At 43.9% G+C, this 26,472-nt stretch overlaps 1 protein-coding gene across 1 annotated transcript in view; it reads left to right on the top strand.

Moving 5' to 3' along the window:
• Positions 1–507: 507 nt before the first annotated feature.
• The window catches only part of LOC146184280 (serine/threonine-protein phosphatase 2A activator-like), a 52,459-nt gene continuing 26,494 nt past the window's right edge, over positions 508–26,472 (top strand). Inside the window, exons 1-7 of the mRNA XM_084609322.1 lie at positions 508–796; positions 882–964; positions 6,009–6,095; positions 8,387–8,512; positions 18,313–18,430; positions 20,169–20,268; positions 23,711–23,835. Of these exons, the coding sequence (XP_084465448.1) occupies positions 790–796; positions 882–964; positions 6,009–6,095; positions 8,387–8,512; positions 18,313–18,430; positions 20,169–20,268; positions 23,711–23,835 (646 nt within the window). The 5' untranslated portion in view covers positions 508–789. The remainder of the gene's footprint in view (positions 797–881; positions 965–6,008; positions 6,096–8,386; positions 8,513–18,312; positions 18,431–20,168; positions 20,269–23,710; positions 23,836–26,472) is intronic.

The following is a 26,472-nucleotide window of genomic DNA, read 5'->3' as shown; positions in this document are numbered from 1 at the left end:
CTTCCTTACGAAATGCACCTAGACCAAGGTCAATTCCTAGACCGCAATCGTTCCTCCCGCGGTGTTCGCCGCTTGAGCGAAAAAAAAAAAGAAAGCTGTGGTTTTTATTTATTTAGTCAGCGGTGGGGGGGACCCGACCGAGCGTTCTGGTTCAAGGTCAAACCAGTCAAACCCAAACGTGGCCCTTCCCGGGACGACGCGACGGGCCGAAACCTAACGCAGTACTGCCTTCTACCATGGTACTGCCTTGGTACTGCTATCGCAATAAAAAAAAAAAAAAAATCACGTAACCGAGGATTAGCCCTGGGTTACTTGATTTTTTTATTTTTTTTATTTATTTACCACTCCTTAAAACGACTCTGCGCATCCTTTCTCCATGACTCTGCAGCTGTCTGTAGTAGCCACAGCGAGAGCCAACCGGACACTACACCACGACGTCACATATAGAGCCATTTGTTAAACCTACACCAGCTACACCAGTGTAGAAAGTTTTGTTTTTGTTTTTTGTTTTATTTACACCAGCTACAGTAGAATAATTTTTGCTGCACTGGTGTAGCTGGTGTAGGTTGAACAAATGGCCCTATTTTTGCTTTCTTTCGATCCTGCAGCTTTTGCGGCTTCATGCCGTAAACAGGCTAACGTTTGTAGCGAGAAGACCAAGTCCCGCATACATGCTGATTTCTGCAGTACCACATAACGCAACTGAAAGCACAGCATGAGCGTATGAGCACTGCCGGTGATAAAACGCATCTTGCCAAGCTGTTTGGCTCCGCCCGACTCTAGCTCACCATGACAGGTAACACCAAAGACTAGATTTTTGCGAGCCACTTACTGCTTCATGTTTCGTTGCCGGCGGATCAATGACGTTGTCTTTAACGCAGATAGTGGTGGAGAACCCCTGTATTTTGAGCCAAGGCGGCAGGTCTTGACGTCAGACGATATGGCATGCTGGACGAAGAGCGAGGTACGCGTGTTGGTTATTTTCTCCATTGGCCAATTTGTCGTTGTTTTCTAAGAATACACGAATACTCCACGAGAAGCACTCGCATCAAATATATCAAGACTATTCAGGTTCTTATATTATGCAGCCACGTGCGAGAATCGCAAGTGCTTAACAAAGCTAGTGTTTCCCTCACGATGAGAAACATTGCGGTGAAAAAGGTGGTTGGTTTGGTGACAGCTTGATACGCGAACAGCTTGCAGGATGACATACAGTCAAGAAAGGCAACATTATCTTCTGTGACCTGTTCCTACCGCTGATCGCACACCAAAAAGCGAATGTTATTCTTGTGATTAGCAAAAAGACTAGCGCATTTAACACGGGCACAGACATAAGACAGGACGTCCTGTCTTCTATGTCTGTGGCTGTGTTAAATGCGCGTCTATTTATTAATGATGACACACCAACTAGCCCAGCTTTCTGCCTTGACGTTATTCGTGTGCCATTGCGGTGTGCTTTTTGGGTCTGGTGTTGTGAGCCCAAACCAACGTGGTCAAAAGCGAGAAACCACGCATTAACTCTGTGCATTATCATTATTATGTCTTCATGCATTCATGCAATAAACGAAGACATAATAATGCATGCATTCATGCATTATGCATTATTATGTCTTCGTTTATTGCCGGAATTGGGCAGTTTTAGGGGCGTTGACTTTCACGTATGCTGCTAATACAAACTTTCGTTTCGATGTGCTTTGTGATGCAGGGAGTCATGAGAGATTTATCTACTACTGTCACAAGAGCCCATCACTATTGTGCAGTTCACACCTCGGAACAGGTCATTCGCGTTGTAACATCTAGCGGCCTTGTTTGGAGTCAGTTGAACAGAAGGACGTTGACTCTTACATAGCCAGCTGACATTCTAGGAGAGCTACTTTTATCATATGTAGGAGGAAGGCTTTGTCGTGGTGCTTCCAGCTCCTGAAAATCTATGTGTGCAGTGTGTGCAGCAAGAAAAGTAATCACTTCTTCATTTTGTTATGATGCTCAGTTTTTGGCTTCGCACTGTGTAGTTGGGTTGTGACTCTATAATCATGAAGCAGTTATATAACTATGTCATCAAACTAAAACTCCTTTTCATCTTGAGTTCTGACCTTTAATATTGAATTTACTCTCATGAACAGTGGGAAGGGACCAGGATGAGGAAAGAAACAAAAATTGTGCCATGAGCAGGAGCGAAAGTGCTGCTCCATTCGGCCCCAAGCTGATTTGATTTATTGAAGTTTGTAGCAAAATACAGTTTTGCCGTGGGACCGAGGCTAAAGGTGATGTAAAAGTCACCTGACTGGGCCTTCGGCACCACAGTTGACACGTGCAACACAATGTAGCAAGCACAGAGCAGCACAAAATAGTCTGATGTTGGAATGTAATACAAACACAAACCAGGAGCAAAACACATAAGATGCAATCTTTAACATACATTAAAGAACAGTTTCAAGAACAATAGTTGCTATTACGCAACGAAAATAGGAAACAGATAGTTACATATGTTCCAAAAAGTATACCTTAATTTCTTGTTTTGAATGCAAGGAGGATGATTGTTCAAGTAGATAAAATATGTCAGGATAACAGTTCAAAAGGTTAGGGATTTTGCTCCATCCTGCTCCAAAACACAATATTGCACCACAACTGCTCCGAGCTCCTGACTGCCTCGATGTTTTGCCATCAAATTTAGCAGAACACGGGAGCAGTGTCACAGCACCGGGGGCAAAGATATACTACATCTTGCACTGGGCTTAATACAAATAAAATTTTTGTAAAGAAGGAAAGCATGGAGTATAATAAATATTTTTTCAGAAGTAAATTTAATATGAGTCACAGGTGATTGAAGGGAAGGGAAATAATGTGTGGCATAGCACCTTCTCTCAGCCATTTGAATTGCTGGTGGAGGGAGAAGCAAGAGCAGCAAGTGAAGCAGGTAGTGAAAACTACTGTGAGCCATTAGGAAACTTGTTAGACTGCAAAAACTGCTTTTGTGAAAACAAGCAGGCACTTCACCATCAAGCCTCCTTGTCAATGACAATCTTGTCAAGCCTACGGCAGACAAAATAATACTTGAAGCGTTATGGTTGGCATGCCATGCCCCCCCGCAGTGGTGCAGTGGTAAGCTGCCCAACTACTGTGCCGGAGTTTCCCGACCGCCGGCGGCCGTACTTCGATGGAGGCGAAACGAAGTGGTATCCAAGTGCTGTGCGATGTCAATGCACATTAAAGATCTCCCGGTGGTCGAAATTATTCCGGAGCCCTCCACTATGGCATCCCTTTCTCTTCGCTTTCACTCTCACCTTCCTCCGTTCCCTTAAGGCACTGTTCAGGTGTCCACAGAATAAGTTTGACAGACACTGAGTCTTTCGTTTCCTGTGAACGAATTATAAAATTGAGCGTAAAAATTATAGCTTGCATACTTTTATATTCCTGTGCATTTGGCTATGGCAGGCAGGCACTATTACATTCAGCAGTATTGGTTATCAAGTTTGCTCAGCTCTCATTCCTTTGCAGACTGCACATTCTTTATTTTTTTATCATAGCATGATGCCATTGTTTTTTGTTTGCTCCCAGTTTTTAGAAAGCAAGAGAGGAAGCTAGAACTATGACATGATGCATATTATATATTATATATATATATATATATATATATATATATATATATATATATATATTATATAGGCAGTGCCCGTGCTTTGCAGGTCATACTGAGCCTGATAGTACTAACTCCCCTTTTAGTGGATGGCTTCCAAAATTTATCAGGTTTGAGGCAGTTGTATAGTTAAAAAAAAAAATAAATGGGACAGAAGCATCCTATACTGACACCTACTTATTAGTCATGGGACTCCCCGTCCACACTTGTGCCATTGCCCTCACTAGTGCTGCTGTTGTCCCTGCTGTTACATTCTCACTTTACATCGTCCAGTGATATCCCACATTTCACAAATGACTGCACCGTGACACAATGAGGAATCAGTAACTAGATTTTTAATCGCATGCCATGTCAGGCAGATGTGACAGTGTATGCAAAAAAATGGCTCGGTTTGTGGGGTTTAACGTCCCAAAGCGACTCGGGCTACAGAGATGGCGTAGTGGAGGACTCCGGAAATGTACACCACCTGGGGTTCTTTAACGTGCACTGACGTCGCACAGCACATGGGCGCTTTGCTTATTGCCTTCATCGAAAAGCGACTACTGCAACCGGGATTCGATCTCTTTGGGCGCAGCCGTCGAGCATCCTAACCACTGTACCACTCTGGCGGGGCCAGTATGAATTGTGCCAGTGGACTAGAACAACTGAAAACATCACAGACCAATGTAACTGAGTCTAGGGGGGAGTCAAATTATCTGAGCACCTATGGTTAAAAGGAATGTAGCTGTCATTCTGTCAGCTGCGCTGCTCGGATTGTAAAAGATTGCAAAATTCAAAAGATGCCCACGTGCTGTGTGGTCTTGGTGCACATTGAAAAACCCAGGCGATTGAAATTAACCCTCCACTATGATGGCCTTCACCTCGCATACCATAGGGTACCACATTTCTTTATGGTCATATTTGTGCCATTTTTTTTGTGGCCATCACATGCCTGCTTGCTGTCACTGATTGAGACCTTGATTTTTAAACAATTTTTTCATTGTATCTTGCACCCCAGCATAACAGTGAGGCAGATGTTGGATTTGCATATATATAACTTCTATAATGGATGCCCTACTGGGTGATTTGGTCTGCAGACAGTAACATAAGGGAGGCAGTGCAGTGACAATAATCTCTGTTCCTTAGATTGAAAAGCTAGTCACAACTCTCTGCTTTCTCCGTATTTTTAGTTATTAACTGATGCCGTCACCATTTTTATGCCGGGGGTCACCTTGTCTTTATAGGGGAAAAAAGAATTTTTCTCACTGAGAAATAAGACCTGCAAACTGTATACCAAATGGAGATTAATGTCCTGAATGTATTGCATTTGTTAGAGATATAAAACCATAAAGAAAACCTGAATGCTTAAGAACTTTCTTCGTGATTTTATATCTTGTTTTTAGATGTTTGTATAGTATTTACATTGCTCAATAATACAAGTGGCCATGGTTTTTGTCAGTTGAAAGAATGAGTGATGTCCAAAATCAGTAGATGCCAAAAACACCTTGTTTCTGGACAATGTTAAAACTTGGGCTGAAAAGCATGTTTCTGCTTTTTTTTTCCCCATCATGAAAAAATGACTCGTGGAAGGCACATATATTAGGACACAAGGGAGGAAAAGAACACACATGAACAGGGAAGATATGCTGGAGGCACATATGTATATGCCTGGCCGTCTCAGTGGTGGAACTGAAAGGTCATGTTGGTAGATATGCAACAGAAAGCAAACTTCCCTACTAAAATTTTGTTTTTATTACTTTTAATTGCACATATATTAGGACACAAGGGAGGAAAAGAACACATGAGCAGGGAAGATGCTAGAGACACATATGTATATGCTTGGCTGTCGCAGCGGTGGAACTGAAAGGTTATGTTGGTAGATATGCAACAGAAAGCAAACTTCCCTACAAAAATTTTGGTTTTATTACCTTTGACATGCAGCTTCAGCTGTGTTTTTCTGCTTTAGTTGCCTTTCTGATGATTTTTACTTTTTTCTGCTGCTATTGTTGTGAAGGTTGCGTCTTAATAGTGCGTATTGATTTATATCTTTTAGTAGTAACGACTACGGCCCTGAATGCTCATTTGGCACCTGCAATCTGTTTGCATTGCCACAAATGTATTCAAATAACCCTAGAACAGTGCAACATTTCTATCCTTTTGGAATTGAGGTGCTTGGTGCAGTATTTCGTGTTTTTCTTTTTTCCACTCATGTTTTTGCGATTCATGTTTCTTGCCACAATGATCTGGTTTTTATCAAGTGTGCATTTTATGACGTTGTATTAGGCCGCTTTACGATTGCTATGGTAGGTAGAACTTGGCAGTTTAGCCCTATGTTTCTATATGGATAGGTGCACTGATAGCTCGATTCTGGACTCAATTTTTGTTGCACCAGGCTTACGCTGAGTATGTTGGCTTCATCTTGGCTCTGAATGAAAAAGTCAAGGGCAAGAAGATAACTGATGACTTTGTTCTCTCTGAGGTGAGTTGGTTTTTCACTTTTTGTGTGTCGAACACACATTGTATCTTGTTGGTTTATGTATTCATATCCTTTTGATCTTCTGCCTGGGTAAAAAAAAAAACGGGTTTTGAATATAGATGTTATCTTTAGTCAAGGTATTCATCATGACAGTAAAGCGCATGACAGCAGGCTCTGAAAAAACACCGGGGAACGTTCCCCGTATGCTGTACTGTTGGTTTAATTTCCACTCAAGGATTTGTTGTCAGTCTAGTTGGCATGTAGAATAACAGCTTGAGGGGAGAGTTGGTGCTGCACAGTACCTAGAACTGTGATGCAACGTACGCAAACGGGAATAGAAACACAACATTGGTGCGCACTACCAACTGTAATAAGAATCTGAACACGCGCTTCCTCTTCAACACTCAGTCACAACTTCCACTTCTACTGCCAAGCACATTTCACTCGCACACCTCTTCTATGTGTTTATTGTGTTTATTTGTGTTTATTAGAGGTGCTTTTTAGGATTTGGTCTTAGGACGTTTCGGAAGATTGGCCTATATGAAGAGAAGGAGGTAATGTGAACGTTATGCGTGGCAGCTGCAGATGTGTGTTGGTTTGTCTAGTGTGTGTCTATGTGGTGGAAGTTGGGGCTCTCATGCTTGGACGATGTGAGGGATGGACTGGCATGATTGTGCTGCTAGACGTCTGCTTGGCAAAGAAGAGGTGTGCGAGTAAGATGTGCTTGGCAGTAGAAGAGGAAGTGCCTGTTCAGTTCCATATTACAGTTGGGTGTGTGCGCCTGTGTTGTCCTTCTATCGACATGTTTGTGTACGTTGTGCCGCAGTTCTAGGAAGTCAGTTTGTAAGAGCAGTCTGGCATGAAGAGGGGTAGAGGTGCTCATCTTGTGTCCTCTTTCTTTGTGTGTTGTTCTTTGCTCTAGTTGAGCTCTGTGCTGCTTTGATCAGTTGTGTATTGAAATCTTAGCCGTTCGTGTTTTTATTGCAGAGAGCTTGTGATAGCAGTTAATAAATATTGGATTAATCTTTAGTGTTATGCATATGTAACTCTCCTCTGGCAGTTTTGTTTCAGCAGCCATATTTTTAGTAAGCAAGTGCCTAAGTAAATCTTTCGCATGACGCACTTTGTTACACTGGGCCTTGCCACTCACTGAAGGTGTCCCAATACCTGTGAACATCGTGCAGCTGGTAGGATATTGTTATAAATAGTTTGTACACGTGGAGACTTGGTGTTTCAGGCAATCAGCATGCTCGTTAAGGGTGCAGGATGTTAATTCGTATCATCCTAACTGCCCATTCGGTGTTATCTACTAGTGTAATGTAATAGGATTGCAAGAAGATGGCTAAAAATCAAGTTTTCGCAGTAACAGCTTTTTCTTCATATTCCCTCTGACTAGAGACTTAGCTGTACAGATTTTCAAGGGCTTGATGGTGAATTACCTGAACCATATGTCTGAGTAGGCAATTTTAGTATGAATCCTCTGCCCTTGATTTCTGAGGTCATCTGATTGGAACATATTTACTGTCACTGAAAGTGGGTGTGCTCAATAAACCTTTGAGGCCACTTAGACTGACTACACTAAGGTGCATGACAGTAACAGCTGTGAGCAGTGTATAACCTTTAAGGTACCATTTAATTCAGCTTTTGGGTTAATTAAACATAGTCGCATGGTGTTGGGTTGTGGAAGTGAGGCATAGCTGTGGAATACGAAGCAGTTTCAGGCTCGTGGTGTTGAATGCTCGCATCGATTACTCAACTTCTGCAGCTGGGTCTTGATCACACTTTAAATGGCCTTTCAAACTGACATTTGGGAGGCATAGAGATATAGCTTTTGTCCAGCTGTAGAATGTGTGTTTGCAACCTATTTAAAGGCTTCAAATGAAGGGAAATGGGAGTGGCGCTGAAATAAACTTAGTCAAGGTCCTTGTTTTGGTTCGGTACCTTGTGTGAGTCTCATGTTGAGCTGAAGTGGCCACTTTTTAGGCACAGGTAAAAATTTCTGCCCTAATCTTTAGCTTGAGTAGTAAAATCGGGACAGGTGTCTTCTTTGCTTGATCCTCTTGCTGTTCACAGTTTGTTAGTGGCGTTTGCTTTCGGACAGTTAGTATGTGATGCGCATTTTGTGAAATTTATTGAATGTGATATTTTGTTGGTATTTTCACCCGCCCACTCTCTGTGTTTTGCTCTGAGAGGCGAACAAACAATTCCTCATGTAATCGGAACAGGTGCAATTAAAATTTCCTGGGCTGTTTTCGCTCTGTTGTTAATTTGCTCATGTAACCCCGTGGGTGCAGGTGACCACAGAGATGCTTGCAGTGCTGGCTAAGCTGATGACCTGGGTTTGCGAAATACGACCTGTTGACCAGCCACAGCGGTTTGGTAACTCGGCTTTCCGTATTTGGCTCAAGAGAGTTCAGGACGTGAGTGTGCTTCGTGTGATCCCGCACATCATTTGATTGATTGCAGCATAATGAGTGCGGTTGAAATTCCCAGCCACACTCAAAGGAAGAATTTATTGCAAATATCAGCGTATTCAAGTGATCATATTTAGTTTTATGGCTCTCTATTGGGGCAAGCAATGTTCCTGACATCACAACAGCAACCCAGGACAAAGGGAGGCAAAAAACATTAAATGATTTTGTGGCTCATGGAAGCAATCTGACTGCTGTGTACAAGCATTATCTTTGCCTTTGTTATTGTGGGCGTAGCATGGCAGGTTCGTCACTTGTCTGGGGCGTGCCGTTGCTTCTGGAGGTGTTATATACTGGGTTCTCTGTATTCATGTGCGCAGCCGCTTCTAGCATGATTTGCTGCTGAAGAAGCAGTACAAGCTTGGGAAAGTGCACAGTTCTGTTGCAGTATTGCTCAGTTGAAAAGCACCATATTTGAGAAGGATGAAGCACACCGCACAGGATCATAAAGGAAGTATGATGTGGCACATCAGCAGCGTCTTGTGCCCTCACTTTCTTGCACCATGTGTTGCGCTGTGTTACCCTTCTTAAATATGTGTACCATCTCGCCCGAGTTTTAGCGTTAACAAAGACAAGTACTGTAGCATCTCTATCATATGCTGCAGATGCAGGAGTAAGTGGGATGTATTTTGGTACACAGATGTGAACACAGTAGTCTTTCTGTGGCATGGTCAGTATTTAGCCATAATTCAGTGGCCATAATCACATTTTGGCGGTGACTAGGTGTACTGCAAAGATTATGAGACACAGCCAGGCAAAAGTAACACTTTTACAAGCTGTATACTGAGCTATACAAAAAACTGAGAGCTTTTTCTGAGATTGTGCTGCACCTAGCAGTGATTGCCTTGTTTCAGGGAAATGTCACATTTTTTTTTGTGAAATATTTCTCAAAACGGTGAGCTAGGTAGCATATTGTCTGCCATTTTTGTGCAGACATATTTTTCCGCTAGTGGTAACATAATATATATACATCCTTTTGCAGTTCCAACCGTAATGTGCTTTTTTCAGATAGAACATCATTTTCACAGTCCTAGAGGTGTTTTAATTTGAAAGTCATGGCATTTCAGTGTCGCAGTTTCCATTTGCTTTGTGTGAAATCTCTCATATTCTTGCAAAAAAAAGTAAAAAATCAGCTGCCAGTATTCTGCACTGTAAATCTAACAAGCTAGGCTACAAAAAATGTGTTTGATGGAAATAAAATATAGCATCTGAAAGGGTTAATTGTGACCTTGTGCAAGAATTTTGTTAATTTGGGCTTGCTTAAGTCTTAAAACTAATTTTGTTATTTACTGCCCAAATTTGAGGAGACTTGGCAGAATTGTTCAGTTTTATTTTTTTTTTTCTGCTGATTTCAAATATGCAAAACTTTCCCTTCTAGGTTAATTAGTTCAAAAGGTATTAGAGAATTATCGCTATTGTCTGCTGAAACAATAGGGAAAAAAAATGCTCTTCAGAAATTTATCTTTAATATACAGGTAGATACTATAAAGTGTAAGGAAGGCAATAGTGGAAGCATTGTATTTTGGCTTGAAATTCTTGTGCAGTTGCCATGCCTATGCGTGCCAAGTTCACTTGGCTGCTAAATCGCTGTTATTAGCTCAATTTTAAAACTGCTTCCAACATTACATTCCTTCCACTTTATTGTATCTACCTGTATATTAGTAACTTCTGATGTGCATTTCTTTTTCCCCTGTTGTTTGAGCAGACAATAGCAATAATTCTCCAATAACTTTAGAACTAATTGCTCTAGAAGGAAAATTTTGCATATTTGAATTCGGCAGAAAAAAACGGGCGATTCTATGAGGTTTCATAAAATTCGAGCAATAAATAACAAAACCAAATTTAAGACCCACGTCCCCCCTTAAAAAGACATGAGGTGGACACCCTCTATCTGGCTTTTTGTTCTTGGCAAAAAAAAAAAAAAAAAAAAAAGTGATTCTGTGGCAAGGCTATACTGATGTTAAATGCAATTTACATTGCTAAAGGTGCATTTAATGCTGAGTAAACTATATTTAAGATTTTTGTTGTCACTTTATTTAAACTGATGACATCTTCATGAAAAAGAGAATTCCCTGGTCACCATTTGGAAGTGAGCACTGGTGGTAGTGTAGCTTAGCCTCGTGTATCAATGCAAAAAAGGTTGTCCTAACATACCACAGTTTGCTTTTGGAAACAACCAGTGGTGGAAATGCAATTAGTTGTTTCTCACCTCTTCTATCAGTAAAGTGGGGTCTTTCTTTTTACAGCATAGTTATCTAACTATACAGGCCAACTTCAGCTCGTCCCTTTAATTTTGGCATCCAGTTAACTGATTCTTTGGTCTCATCCCCATAAGTGTAGCATAGAAGGCTTCCCTTAAATTCAGGCATATTTTCAGGCCCCTTTGAGTCCGGACTATGCTCTGGCACCTATTTCTGAGTTTTTTCTTTTTTTGTACTCACAGGCGCACCGAAAGAAATGGCCGTTTCATTTATCTGGATTGGGTAGGGTTAGACTGTGGGGTCTTTCATGATGAGTGTGGATTGTAGAGCAAGGGGATTGATTTTGGCTGCCTGGGGCTCCTTAATGTTGACACCACAGAGCACACTTTAGCATTTCACCTCGATTGAAATGCAGCTGTCACAGCAAGGATTGAACCCAGGTCTTCCAGCTCAGTAGACAAGGGCCCTAAACACTGAGCCACAATGGTAGGTTGGGCTTGACAGTTTGAGAAAGAGTGGGAAAATGACTACAGTAAAACCTCGTTAATTCGGAAAACTCGGCCTGCTCACTCCCTCCGTTCAAAAATGTACATAGGTCTATGGCAGCAAACTCTCGTTAATTCAGCGCTAAATTACATGCGGCCGAGGCGAGCTGCGGAAATTAGTTTTCAGAGCACGAATTGCTACGACCATCATTCCCCTAGGACCGGAAATGCAGTAAACCACTATTTCAAAAACGTACGGAAGGCAGCACTGCTCCCCCACACACACAGTAGTGGGTTTTAGGAGCACGCATGGCGAGCATCGCTACAGCCATCATCTATCCATCCGCAACTCCGCTGCTGTGCCGACGATCCGGTTCGTGTTTCTGCTTCCTAACACTACCGCTGTGCTTCACCCTCAGGATCAAGGAGTTATTCAATATGTAAAAAAAAGTATCATAGGCAAGTGCTGGAGCGTATGCTTTTTTGCATGGATCGGAAGCAGGCATGCGTCGTCACGCTTCTGAGTGCCATTCTTATTCTGGCTCATGTGGGGGCACACGCGCTAGGCACTGTGAATTTTTGCAGTCTGCCACAAGCTTGGCCTGCAGCGCCAGTAGCAGAGTAAGACGATGACGATGAGTCGTCGGCCTGCTCCCCACCGAAGTGAATCTCGCCGACTACACTTCCATCGATGGCGGCGTTGTTGTCGCTGGCCAGAGACCATATTTACACGATTGTAAGTCGACCCCCCCCCCCCCCCCCAAATCGCACATCCCGAAAAAAAAAAAAAAAAAAAGAAAGAAAAAATACCATAGTGGATGCTCTTACCGACGAAAATTTATTGCCTGGCTGTACAATTCATCTCCACTTCAAATCACGTATTTTGGCGATATACGCGGCAAGCTTGGCCTCCAAGTTCTGGATATCATACCATCTGTATCCATTGGAAGCTTCTTCGCTCTGCATCAAAGTTCAAAATTCTGTCTCGCTGCCCTCGCTACCATCGCCACTCCCGCATAACCTGTCTAGAAGCTTCAAACTTGCGGCCCACAGTGCAGTTGTTGCTGCGGCATAAATGATAGCCGACTCCTTGAACGCTGCACGCTTGGAGGAAGAAAACAAGTTTTTTCCTTGCTCCATGGCTGCACAGAACAAGCGTCAAATGCTTTTTGGAGCGGATAGCTCGGGATGAAGCATGTAGCCGGTCGCAAAGTCAAAAGTGCGAACGTGCAATGAGCTCGAACTCAACAAATGATCAGTGTCGGCTCTTCCATCAAATATCGGCACTCCCTGGAAGTGCCGCCGTGTCATGTGACCTGACGCGACTGACGTGCAAGAAGGGAGCGTCGCCGCAATCCGCCTTTTGCAGGAGGATGTGGTGCCATCATGCGGGAGCGGGCGAGAAACACATTGGACGGCAGTGTAGCAGACGACGCGAAAGCGCACCATATGAAATGGCCACACCAACGCAGGAAGAAAGTGAAAGCTCCCCCCTTTTTTTGCCTCGGGGCGGAAAGTAGTGACAGTGATTGCAGTATATCATGTTCACGCAGTACGGGGGAATGTTACAGCGTTTTCACAATCCACTCATAATGCACACATATACTGTCTTCGTATTGTAAGAGTGTGTAGCGCGGGCCGTGTTCGACGTGACAGAATGAGGCGCTCTCAGCGTGCAGGTTCTCGGCGGACAGGAGAGCGCGGAGGCAGAGAGATAAAGAGAGAGGGATCTCAAAGGGCAAAGCAGCCAGGGGTTTGTTGATGCTGCAGAGCTCGGTGGAATCGTCTCCTGTGACTTGCGAGCGGCACATATGCGCGGGGTGTCTTGAGTTACCGAGCACAATGCGGTCACCGCGGCGCCGGCATGGTGCAATGGATGTCGCTTCCTCCTCGCGTCATCTACAAGCGTGCAGCTATAGGATTTCATCTACGAAACTCGGCAGAGAGGCACTTATACACACCCCCTGAAAAGGGCATTGTCCCGGCCGGAATGCACATCTGCAGGAAACACGCAGCATTTTTCTGGCAACGGATGATTCAGCGCTGTAGCCGATTTCTGCCCTCAGAACGGATGTGGTCGCAGTGGTGAAAAGGTTCTCGGTGCACAGAGAATGGTCATTCTGTTGTGAAAGGATCCGCAACCTTTCTGTAGAATCAACGACTTGGTGACACATGTGCATCTCCTACATATCGAATGCGCATCTCGGTCAGGAACTAACGCTGTTCTACGTCCAGAGCGATACACTCAGCAAATGAACGAGCATGAACCCTCCAGGAGACTCATTTGTGCCGGGCGGTTTCCTTGCCGTTGCAAACGGTTGGATGAAGACGACGATTATCAAGCTGCCTAACGAAGTGCATCTGATTGCGTACGCCAAAGGAACAAAATCCGAATGCTTTGGCGAGCACGAAGGCGAGCCTGTAAAGTAAAAAAAAAAAAAATACTGTGCGTCGTGCAAGAGTGTCAAGTGCGTTATATGCTCCGAGCAGCAAAAACATAGATACTACAGGTATGTATGCATCTATAGAAAATATGCACGATGAAATGTACCTACTGGAGTTTGCATCCAACCTGTAACGCACCAGTGATAGCTACAATGAGGATTTCTTCGGTCCGTGTTTGCTTTAGTGGCGCCGGGGCCTGATGGCGATGTATTTTGTCGTTTCTTTTCTTTATGTGCGAAAGGGCTAGGTAGCTTAGATATCACAGGTGGCTGTGTGCGCTAGGCCGTAATATTTAGCATGTTTTATTGTGACTGCCACCTGACTAACAAGAAAAAAAATACAGCGTTTGTTGTAATGCACTGCCGTTCGCGAGCCTCATGACCAGCTCAACCACTCGGCTCCTGAACGGCGGTGCATCACAACAAACGCCCATTTTTTCTATCTTTTTAGTCTTGTCTTGCTCTTGTTATCAGTGCCATGCTTTGGTCATGGTAGAAAGAGTAAATGGTAGCATACCTGCGTGTCGACTCTGAGCGAGGCTTTAGTTTCCCGGCGCCCCCTGCGAACTGTGCGGCGAAGCAAACATGTGACGTTGTGACATCAGAAAAGTTTGTGATGTCACAGTGATGTACTATTGGCGGGGAATTTGATTCTGTAATTTTTACTTTTATACGAAAAACAAGGCCAACGACGATGGAGGCAGAACGACGCTTGGATAAGGCAGACAAATGGACACCGTAACTATTCAGCCAACTTTACTTGACATGGATTTGTACTGTCAAGTTTTACGCTAACTGAAATGTTACGGCATCTTCAACCACCTTATCATAGCATCGTTCAGCCTCCGTCGTCATTAGCCTAGTCTTTCTTCGCACATCAAGTAAACACATTCTGGGGCTTATTTCTTTGGGCACGTTTGTGAACATAAAGGGCCTTCAAGTGAATTCGGCAAGCACATGGATAAGAATCACATGGCTTGAGGGATTTCATTAAGGGCATAAATGAGTGAAGCTGTGCTGCATCGAAAGCCAGGCTTTATTAATTCACGATTACTTACATAGACGCTTCACAACAATGCAAATCTTGAACTATAGGAAAGCGTCCACCATTCGTTCGTCATGGTCTTCATGAAATCCTCGTGATACACAAAATGACCTGAGCGCAGGTCTCCAAAAGAGATGCAGTGAGATTATAAAAAGGTAAAAGATTTTGCTAACAAGCAAAGTACATATCAGTGTCAAACAACAAAGAAAAACGAGCAGAATAACTAACGCTAGCGTTAGAACACCCACCTGTTAGAGCTTAGGTAAAAAATTCAAATTGGGATTGCTAGTATTTAGAAGTCAATGCATCTGAGAAGTGAAAATATCTGCGGTATAGCTTCGCTCCCTACAAATAAAATCTTGCCCCTTCATGATTCCATTATTTTACTCGCGCTCCATTTGTCACTGAGAGAAGTCAATGTGAGGCTACAAACTAACAACTCAGCATTTAACATATTCATGAGAAAGATCCCATTGACAATAGGAACACACCTGCGATACCAGCTAAACCACATTCAGTGAATGTTGGTGCGGTAATGCGATGAAGTAAGCAAAACACGCAGCAAAGGGAGCAGAACGGAAGACTTTGCGCAATGTGACATGCGTCTTGGGGGAAATAAAATCTCACCTATGCCATTCAATTCAAACAGACGCAGCGATACGCCGCTCGTGCAGACATGTATCCGTAAAACAAGCCGCTACTTTTGCGATGTGCCTGGGAGACTGAACTGGCCAAGCCAAGCCGCCGAGCTTAACGCAGCATTGTCCCATCGTCCGGAAATGCGCACATGCAGCGGCAATCAGTTTCTCATCGAGCACACGCAATCTTCGCCTTGCTTTAAAGCTCTACCACAACCAGCAGAACGAAATACTGACTTTTTGACACAGATAACCTACTCTGCACGCAGCACGCAATGTTGAACGTTGAACCGGGGCCGATGACGCACGCATCCCGCGGATGAAAAAGCTTTGGTCTGAGCCATATCTGAGCTTTGGTCAACTACGTAGGGGATACTTAATGGCTGAGAGAGGTCGGTAAAAGCATGTTAAAATATTATTATAAATATGACACGCTTTTTTTTTTATGCAAGAAACGAAAACTGCATTCATTCCTACGCGTGAATATTTACTTTTTAGTTTTTGGGAGTAATCTTATTTTTTGTGCTTTAATATTTTACCACACAGTTCGCAGGGGCCCTTTGTATCGTTCATCATCATCATCGAGTTAATGTCGCTGGCAATAGGCAGCTGCATGCGTTTTCTTCCAAGTAACGGGACCTGTTGCATTGATCTTGCTTTGGTTTCGATTGTAAATCGACCCCCCCCCCCCTCCCCCCCCCCGGCCCTTCTCCAAACCCAACTTCGGATTTTCGAATTTAAAAAAGGGGGTCGACTTACAATCGTGTAAATACGTAAGCGATGATGAGATAGTCAGCGATGCCTTTGATGTGGCAGATGAAGCATCCGGCGAAGAGGGCTCGCTCGATAATGATGAGCCCCTGTGTGATGAGCCCCTGGTGCATCGTACTGCTACAGAAGTCGTGGAGGCTCTTGCAGTTTTAGAAAACTTTTGTTATGATGCTCCTGGCAACACGCTCGCCCTGGAAGGGTTGTCCCATGCCCAAAAACTGGTCCTCACTGCCCAGTTTTCCGTGAAAAAGCATACGAGCATTTCTGACTTCTTTACGAAGTAAAGTAAAAAAAAACTTCACATGCAGTTTTTGTTGCTCATTTGATAATCGACATTCTCACTCCCAAGAGAGGGACCAGTGTTCGATTCCAGCCACAATAGCAGGTGCATTTTGACAGTCCTCCACTATGGTATCTCTCATAGCCTGATTAGCTTTGGGACATTAAACCTCATAAATCAAGCCATCTTAATGCTTCTTTTTTCAATGTAAAGGCAGTGCAACACTTGTGGCATATTTTAATCATATATACTTAAGAAGTGTGCTATTTTCATAGCGGAAGCTATAACAATTCGTGCAGCCTGATAATCCTGCATTCTACAATGCAATCTACAGCGTTAGCCATGGGGCCTTAATTATTTAATGAATTAATTTAATTTTCACCTTTCGTGGTGGAGTGGTGACAGTTAAGTCAACTTATCTTACCATTTGCCACTGGGAAAGTGGCAAATGGGAGAGAGTGAGTCCCTCTCTCCACTTCTAAGGGAGAGGATGGGGAGGGAAAGTGTGAGAGATAAGCAAGAGAGTGGGAGGAGATGGTTGTTTGGGCAGTTGTGGGGACATTAGAGGAATGCCCAACTGACAGGTGGCTGCCATGTATGCGAAGAGGAGGGCTGAGGATAGAGGAAGGCGCAATCAACGGGTGGTTCCATGGCGGAATGCAGGGTTGTGTGGCTGAGCCAGAGCTAATAACAGCTTTCGTCAATTCATGCGCTAAGCCAGTGAGCCTAGCTCTAATTTTTTACCTTTACCTTATTTTCGTTACACTTAAAGCAGTTGCAACATAGTGCTTTTACTTAGTTGTTTGTTCCGCTGATGTGGGGCTAAACGGCAGAACCTGTCAAAGGAGGGCGTGCTTGCTCTACCATGACATCACCATGACTCCAGAGCTGTGCCTTGCATTGCACAATTGAAAAAACTTATTTGGTATGAACAGCTTTCACAATTTTTGTGAAGCAGCCACAGTTCAGCTTTACTGTTGTGGACAAAAAAAGGAAAGAAATGAATTGCTTGTACGAAGCACTTTGGGTTGCTCAGCAGTGCAATGTCAAAGTTGACCCGGGCTTTTTTGGAGAAAAATTAATCTGCCAGGTTGTAGTAATTGTTTAGAGCATGTCCGCTCCCTTAAGAGAGGCTCAGAAAGCAGCAAATCTCCTTGGAAACAGTGAAAACCGAAGTTACGTAAGGACATCTGTTGACATTTCGGTCTGAGCAAAGCATTCATCACTGTCCAAACTATGATCAGAGGAATAAATGTCATGTGCGCAGCACTGTCACTTGCGTCTACTAAGCTGTGTGTGGAGATGGTGAAAAGTGAAAATGTCACCTTGGACGCCATACTTGCGTGTTCACTCCTCGTTCAAAGTGTTGATACTAAATGGATTCATTGCGTCCAGTTTTCGTGTAATTTCTCAGTTTGCTATTGACGACTCCAAAACAACTTTTTGATATTTAGCCATTTTAAATTACTCGCTGTGGCCTTACACCTTTGTACACAACATTGTTAATGAGTAAATTTTAATAAATGAGTTTTGTATGGGAATAAACCTGATTCAGATTCTGAAATGAAGCCAGCTTTGCCATTGGAGTGACAAGTGGTAGCTAATTAGAAGTAGTGTCACAATGTATACAAAAACTACAATGCCAGAAGGGGATATTTGGGCACTGGACTTCCACAAGTCAGAACTGTGATAACAGGACCTCGTTTAGGACTTGCCAGAGCTGGCTAGACCTTTACAGGAGTGAAAGAGTGCCTGTCAGAAAGGGCACAGTCTGCCCATTCTTGTTGACGGTATGATGACTGTGGCCTGGCTGCTGTTGCTGATGGATGGTTGTAGCACCGGGACATTGGGAATACATTATGGCTGCCTCTGCTTGTTTTTACAGGAGAGCCAGCGACTTCTGAGTGAAGCACTGCCTAGCAAGCTTCATCCAGCCCTAGTTGAGCTGGTACCTTACTTTCAGGAAAGCTTTGGCAACATGACGCGCATCGACTATGGGACAGGTGTGTACGTTGGTCACAGCCTTGAGCTCTGTAGATGCTCTTCCTGTAGCTGGCTATTGCAACTTGGCCACTGCGAGCATTGTAGATGTGTTTTCGTCTCTCTCTCAAAGTACCATTTGGTAATGTATTATATAATGACACTCCACTGTCCCGTGGCATTTTTTTCAGTATATCCTTAAGTTTGTGGCCTGCAAACAGCACAGCACAGCGAGGTAGAAGTGTAGAGGAAATTCTTGATGCATTGGGCAGAGGCAGTTGTGCTCACGAACTTTCTTTCATGCCTATGGCAAATACACTGCTAAAGTCCAAACAGAGCAGCATCAAGGGAAGGTGTGCTTTCACTGGCACGTCCATGTATGTCTTGGTTGCTATCCTGTATATGCAAAAAGGCTGCGTTTCAAAGAACGGCAAAGATCATTATTAGAGAGTATGTGGTTTTATGTACTGCAGACTGGCCTGTTTGCATACAGGGCTTTTTCCTCTAGTTCTAGATATACTTAAGGCCCTTGATATTCTTCAGTGAAATATTTGACTGTGCAAATTCTTCTGCATTGCACTTTAAAGATGACATAAATAAAATACAGTAGAAGCAAATTGTCTTGAACTTGAAGGGACTGGAAACATTGCCCAAATTATCCAAAGTTGTTAAAATTATTGAATGACCCTGGATAAACTGACAAGAACCAGCTGCATTACGGTGAATTTATTTCGTGAAAATACTGGGCAATGGTCGCCTGCTTTTGAAATGAAAACAGTGCAGTAGTGAATATTTTTAACATTTCAGTTGATGCTTTATTGCTTGCATACTGGCGGGAGTGTCGAAGCAGAATGGCTTCAAATTGGTAAAAGCCTCCCCAGCATCTTTCATAGTGTGAATCAGTGATAGAATGGCGCCACCTGCGAACACCCTGTACATCTTCCAATTTATGCAGCAGCCAGTTGCAAATTATAATTACTGTCATCAAATAACACGAGCTCCCTCATCATTATTTTATAACTATGGTGCAACTTTGCTGCCTAGTGTAGTTAGCATCTGTTGCCTCGTATAGATTCCTGTCTGAAAAATGCTCTTGAGTCCTGGGAACAGATTCTCTGGAGTACTTTTGCACAGTTAGTATAACGTTTCCTCCTAAGAGCATGTCCCCATAGAGCTCCTTTATGATGGTTGCACAAATGCACTTGTGCGCATGCTTTGTGAGGACTGTGCCTCGCCTAGCATAGTTTTCTCTAGCATACCTTATGTCCATAATCAGCAGAGACATTAGCTTGTACACATTGTTTTGTGTTTTCAAGAACCCCTTGTTACCTACAGTTTGGTAAAGAAACTGCGACGAAAATTGAGCATTTAATATCACCAACTTAGCATGTTGGTAGAGGTGTCTGTTGACAAGAAGCTTGTAATTTTGCAAGTTCTTGCAGTGCTATTGTTGTTTAATATTTCACCTTTTTTCCATGTTAGAGGATAGTACTTTGTCACCTGCAGAACAGTGGTGTGATCTATTTCTGAGCATGGGAAATGAGAAAATGAGAGCAAGTGTCATGCTAAGCTATCCTTGCCATCCTGGTTGCATGTAAGTGTTTGGTGTGTCTGCATATTTGTGTGCAGTCTTCTCTGGGCAAGCATGGGTATTAAGCTTGAGTACCAGCTAGGTACTCATCCTTGATGAGTGCGTGACCACAATTAAGCCTGCAGCAAACCAGAGCGGGACGTCCAGTGACATGGCTTTTGTGTGCGCAGGTCACGAGATGAGCTTTGCCATGTTCCTGTGCTGCTTGTTCAAGATTGGTGCTTGGACCGAGGCTGATGCATCAGCTGTCATCTTGCGCATCTTTCAGAGGTGGGTGGACCTGGCTGCCTGCTGCTTGTTCTTGGCACATCTTTTTGCATATTTATTCTTCTCGGTTTGAGGGTCATGTGACATGCTGGTCATATGTCAAATTTCGTTGCACTAGTTTCTTCTTTGTAATTATTATGTATTTATTTCACGTCATTTGTGGACAAACATACTAATATAACAGAACAATATAGAAACACACTTTGCCAAGGCATTGTTAAAACAAAGACATGATCAAGCCCATTTATAAATGAACACTGGCAACTGCCACAGTGCCCTGAGGGCAGCCCGGCCCAAGTGCAGTAGATTCTGTGGCTCGATTATGGGTGTGTTGATGTTTGTCCAGCAGCACAGAGAACCACATCTATGAAGGCTAAAGCCTTTCCTGCCTCATGAGGGGTGTGAGCAAAGTGTGTCCGCCAAAAATGTGCGCGCACCAACTTTAAAAGAAAAGAATCATGTCACTGCCAGGAATTGAACCACCGCCGTCCTTCCGCTCCTCAGCCGAGTGCTATGCAAACGATTATGCCACACAGACTGCCCAAGAAAGCACTTGTAATTCCCCATTGTCTAGCTTAAAAATGTCAGAGGGCACTGAGGGAGGGCTATAATCCGTTGATGCAGACCAGCTTTAGTTTATCCTCAGTGTGTCTTTAATGTTGTGGCACACAGTCTCAGACAGGGCGAGCATCACCAGAGAGAAGAATTGACTACTGTCAACAGCAGGCACCACAGAGCCAAGTTTGAGGACGTGCTACATGGTTGTGGCTTTCTGTTTTTATTCCTTTATTGCTTATCATCAAGTAATGCTCGAAATGTATACTTCACTTTGGTCATGAGGTTATGCAACTGGCCATTTTTTGAAAGTGCTGCGTTAAAGTAACAACATGCAGGAGCTGATGGAGATGATGTAGCAGTGTGCAGGCTTATTTGATGTGTACAATGAAGAGGTGTCAAGAAAAGCAAAGAGCCACTTACATGTTGTGGTGTATGATTGTCTGCATTGTCATGGCATGTTCCCAGCTTTCAAAGTTGAGACCACAGATCATTGCAGTGAAACCTGGTTGTAATGAAATTGCAAAATGTCTGCGATTTTTCGTTACATTCAGGTTTCCGTTATATGCAGTTTTCACATGAAGACTTGAAAGGGCAGTGCAGAACGAAAACCAGATTAGGAAGTGAGCGTAAGGGAAACCACCTTGAAAGCATTTGCAGTAAATCAAAATTCTCGAAGTTACAAAAGCGGCGAAACATTTCGCGATCGCGCTGAGGGCGTGGAGCAATTGCAGCAGCAGCCTCCACCTTCGCCGTGGCTCGCACGACGATTGTGTCTGCGAAGGAGCAAGGAGGGGGGATGGTGGAGGAGTCAGAGCGAGCTGGGGAGTGAGCGCCTTCGCAAGTAGGTGCCTGTGTCTTCACGCATGTTCCCACTTGCCCGCCACCGTTGCCCCAGGACACCGTCCATGCTTCGCGTCGTCAGTGCTCTTCGCTGTTCCTATTACTGATGCGCAAAAGCTTGCGAGCAGCCGCATTGCGACAATGGATGCACACTGCTTGCCCCTCATCATTTTTTCTTTGTCCTGTTAATTTTCGCTGATTTTGAGCGTGAACTATTGCAATTCCACATTCCAAAAATGAAAGTAGCGGAGACCACTGCTTTTGCCTCGTATATGCGCCGCTCGTGCTGCTGGAACACGGTGAAACATGATTGTATCAACTGCAGTTGCTCGCTGCTATCACATAGACGTTCCTCTCGCGTTAGTTGCGTCTCATCATCATGAAACTAGTGGGGTTCTGCCAAATTTCAACTAATTGAGCACTAGCTAAGAAGTAGTCGGCACCGCGAGTTCGTTATACAGTTAACGCCATTTATAACAATATAAAAGTGCCATGGAAATGTCATTGTTATATTCGATAAGTGTTGCAACTGGATTAGGCCGAAAAAACTAAGAAAACATTATAAACTACACATTTAATGAGGACGAGGTAGCTTACACTTTTTATTTCATAGCGGGAAGAAACCCTAAAATGTAAGCGTTGTCTGTTTTACGGCAATCTGGTCGACATCTTTCTGCAGGGCATCCAACTACTGAACATAGTGCAGTGGAAGGTTCTTCGCAAAAACGAAGTCCTGCAGGGAGCCGATCATTCTCAAAGCCTCCTGATGAGACGCAACCTGCACAGGTTCTGGTTCATCGTTGTTGTCGCTACTGTCACCGTTCCCCGAACTAGTGACTGCTGCAACGATAGCCTCGTCTGTCAGCTGTTCATCTGTCGCGACTGTATCGCCGGCATGCACAAATTCCTTGAGTCCCGACGCGTCGCTGTCACTACCATTCTCTGTGGACCAAAGTTCTGTCATCGCTGTGTCGGCAGGAGCTTCGTGACCTTCTGCGTCGCCGGCATTCCCAGTGAAGCCTGCCTTCCTGAAGTAGTTCATGATGGTGGAGGAGCTTGCTTCTTTCTACCCATGCTCCAAAAATGAAATGCACTGCTATCAGGAGTGAGATCTTCTAGTCTGGCGCTGGTCGACGTTCTTGGACAATTCTCCATTGCTGTTCACGGAAAAGCCAGGGCCAGCAAGATCGTGGCAATGATGATGGCACACTAAGAGGACCACGCTAGAAAGACACGTGCACGAACGCTGCTGCATGGCTGCCACAAAACATGTGCAACCATGAAGCAAGGGCCTGGACATAGCCAATGGGGGAGGATAGTGCAGCGCACCACGGTCAGCGCACCCTCAGAATAGACTGCTCTACCGTGCAGAGGCAGAGAGAATGCGAGTTCCCTAGACCACGGGCGGTCTCGAGGGGAGCGCTCAAAACTCTCCCTCAGAACAGCCGTGCCTAGCAGCACCTTATGCCTTCCCTCCTCCTCCGTGGGAGAAAGTTCTCTGTCCTCCTTTGCGTCCCCGCGGTATGCAAATCTTCCTGGTGCACCCGACCAACGCATTAGGTCGACTCGCTCTGTACCGTTTTTTTTTTTTTTTTTTATTGTCGCTGCAGCGATGCTGGAATCTCCACGTACGTGCACGCTTTTGTAGTCGCCGCGTTTCTACGTTTTTGTTGACTTTCAGTGATCATATTTGATTGTTATAACCGATACCATTGCAGTAAACGGATTATTTTACCATAAAACACATGGCAAACCTGACGGTGCAGCGGTTGCCCATTGTTATATTCGATACATTGCTAAAACCTGTATATTGTTATAAGTGGGTTTGACTGTATCGAGGTCAAGTGCCGCAACGTGTTCGTTATGCAGAGTTTTCAAATGCATGCACTTCAGTGGGGAGTGGCATTGGGGAATTGAAAAACTTCGTAGTATCAAGGAATTCACTACATGGAGGTTTGACTGTATTGTGCATGTTTTTGCACTGCCTCTGAGTGCATTGGTGATCCCCTTTTGAGGATCTCTAATGCACAGTGGTTATTGTTTACAGGTACATGCAGCTGGTGCGCCTACTACAGGTCGAGTACCGCATGGAGCCGGCTGGGAGCCATGGTGTCTGGAGCCTTGATGACTACCAGTTCCTGCCATTCATCTGGGGCAGCGCACAGCTTATTGGTATCGTAACCACTTGGGGAGAAACACTTACGAAAGTGCTTCACTGTAGAACCTTGCTGAAAAGATGTCTACGCTTTCTTTGGAATGACCCTCTTTGTCTATACTACACAATTTCATTAGCGTGCTCTGTGGAGCTAAGTGGGTTATACCATCATTAATGTACCAGGTGTTTCACTTAGCCACCTGAAAAAATGGTCTGCGCAGGTAATAGTTGCCCCATCAAATATTTTTGCTGAAAGAATTTTCATGGCCACTTGGGAAGCTCTCTATAAGTTTGAGACCTTGTGCTAAGTTATGCATTGGAAACGATATTGTGAATACTTGGGTTTTGTGCGCAGCTGCGGTTAATCTTTTTTCTGCATCTAAGCACATTTTGTCGTAACGTTCCGTAAAGCTTGAAAAAAATTTTTCTTTGTGGCTATTTCTATACTAGTAGTTAATTACTATCTGAAAAATGTTGCCCCTCCTTTTTTTTTTTAAAGTAGTGTTTGTTCGCAAGCTAAACTTTAGATGGTTTAGCGGCATTGGCAGAACGTTAAGCTACACAGAAAGAATTCATTTGCCTTTCGAATTTATCTCGTATTTCTCACAAAAATAACAGATGTGAGAAAAATTCAATTTCTTCCTCGGTTTGATTACCGATTGCATGCAGTGGCGGTCCATTATGAAATACAAGTCATTGCTCACCTGAAAGCTGTTTTATACTTTTTCAGCTCATGCCATTCCATTAGAACAAATTTAGTTCTAAGAAAACAAAAGGAATTTTGAAAGTTTCACATCTGCAGTGCTGTGTACAGTTTGGCGTGTTCCTCTCAGTACATAGCAAGTCAAGGCGAATATACTTTATTTGGGGTCAGCACGCCGTATGCCTTCAAAAGGCCATCTGGTGTGACATGACAGTGAAATGTTTCCACCCACCGTACTGCTGCCCTTGTAGTGATTTCTGAAAGAGACTGTTGGCATATAAAGAAAGGGATAAAGACACCAGGGCCTCTATTCCGAGTTTGCATAATTTTGATAGTCATTTTCATCCTCACCTGGTTGGTGCAAACACCGGAACTGGATCTGCTGAAGCTTGGGTGAAGCAAGAGGTGCCAAAGAAACCAGACAGTTATGTCATACACATAGCGAAAGATCCTGTAAAAGATGCTCAAGGATCCCAATGAGATAAAATGGACAATGTGGCCGTGCGCATTAAAAGGAGCCTCTCACCTTATCTTCATCTTATCTTGCCTATAGCGAATTGCTTCATCTCATCTTGCCTATAGCCAATCAGATGGATGGCCATTGTCTTGGTTTTCATTTTGCCATATGATCTGGCAGCTGCTGGGCCTAACAAGAAACACTGGTTTGTTGCAGAAATTGCTCATTGTCTGAAAATCAGATGGGGATAATATCACTGAAGCTATTATTGTGTTTGCATTTACAATTGTTGAACAATGTTGCCACATAGTGTAATGGCCCACAATGCGCTAGTCTTTTAATACACAAACTTGCATTCAGTGCTCTAGAACACTGTTAGCTGGTGGAGTATCCTGCATCATGGTCATGTGCACCATATGGCTGCATGAACCTGCTCATGATGTGAATTGTCAGTTGCCATCAACGCGTCATTAAACCGGTGCATTGGACACGCAAGATTTTTTTCTCGATAACCATGATACTGTGGCTGTTGTGGCTCTGTTGAGTTCGCGAGTCAGCTTGCTAGTTAGTTTTCATGTGTCCATGGGCATGTGTGTGCTTTGCGCCATGGCAAACCTCCGAAAACTTTGTCTGCAAAATCTGCTTGCACATACATGAAGAGAAACAGCAAGAAGTTTTTTGCTCATCTCTTTATCAATTTACTGCAAGTAAAAAAAAAAAATCATAATGAGAGCATCTCGCTGTTCTTGCAGGGCCTTCATAAACGGAATACAAAGCGTAATTACCATAAAAGCCTGCTTGTAATACGAGGTGTAATTTCAAATGGAAAATAAAAAAAAGTTTTAATCGGCGTATAATGCGAGCTAGAAAAGATCAGCAAAAGTATTTATTTGCACTACATTTCACGGTACCCCGCAAATCATACGTGCTTTCGCGTCCATCGCAACCCCACACCAGCCATCGAGCAGTGCTGAAAACCTTCATGTGCTGCTGCTGGTTCTCTCTGCTTTTCGCGCTGACACGCTTGGTCGAAGAATTTCACGCACCGTGAAGACAAGAGCAGTTAACATTCGCCCCAGCAATCGCGGAAGCCACACAGCTCTCTCTAAAACCAGTAGGCCACTTCCAGCTCGAACGCAGGATGGCAGCGCACGAGCTGCTGGCCATCATGCGCCGCGCTCATGCCTGTTTGCATCTACCACCGTGCGCAGGCACGTAGCTTGTGTGCCCAGGAAGTGTTCTCTGATTCGGGGTTTTCACGATCGTCGTCCAGTATGTGTATGGTCTGCCGAGATTCCCTTCCTAAAAACATCTTCTGTATAAAACCTTTTTTGGTATCTCAAAATGCCTACGGTACTCTGCATTTCTCAAAAGCACGACCACGCGCCCTGTGATTCGGCTATAGCGCATAACCAGTATAGCTGTGAGTTGCCCATGAGAGAGAGGTGTGAGAAATCGTGTGAGCTGTGCTCGGCATATGCGCTTCCGGTCATG

The sequence above is a fragment of the Amblyomma maculatum genome, chromosome 7 (genome assembly GCF_055883805.1).
Source record: "Amblyomma maculatum isolate TAMU_Amacu chromosome 7, ASM5588380v1, whole genome shotgun sequence".
Lineage (NCBI taxonomy): Eukaryota > Metazoa > Arthropoda > Arachnida > Ixodida > Ixodidae > Amblyomma > Amblyomma maculatum.
Note: the sequence above shows the minus strand (reverse complement) of the source record. Positions and strands in the feature narration are given on the sequence as shown.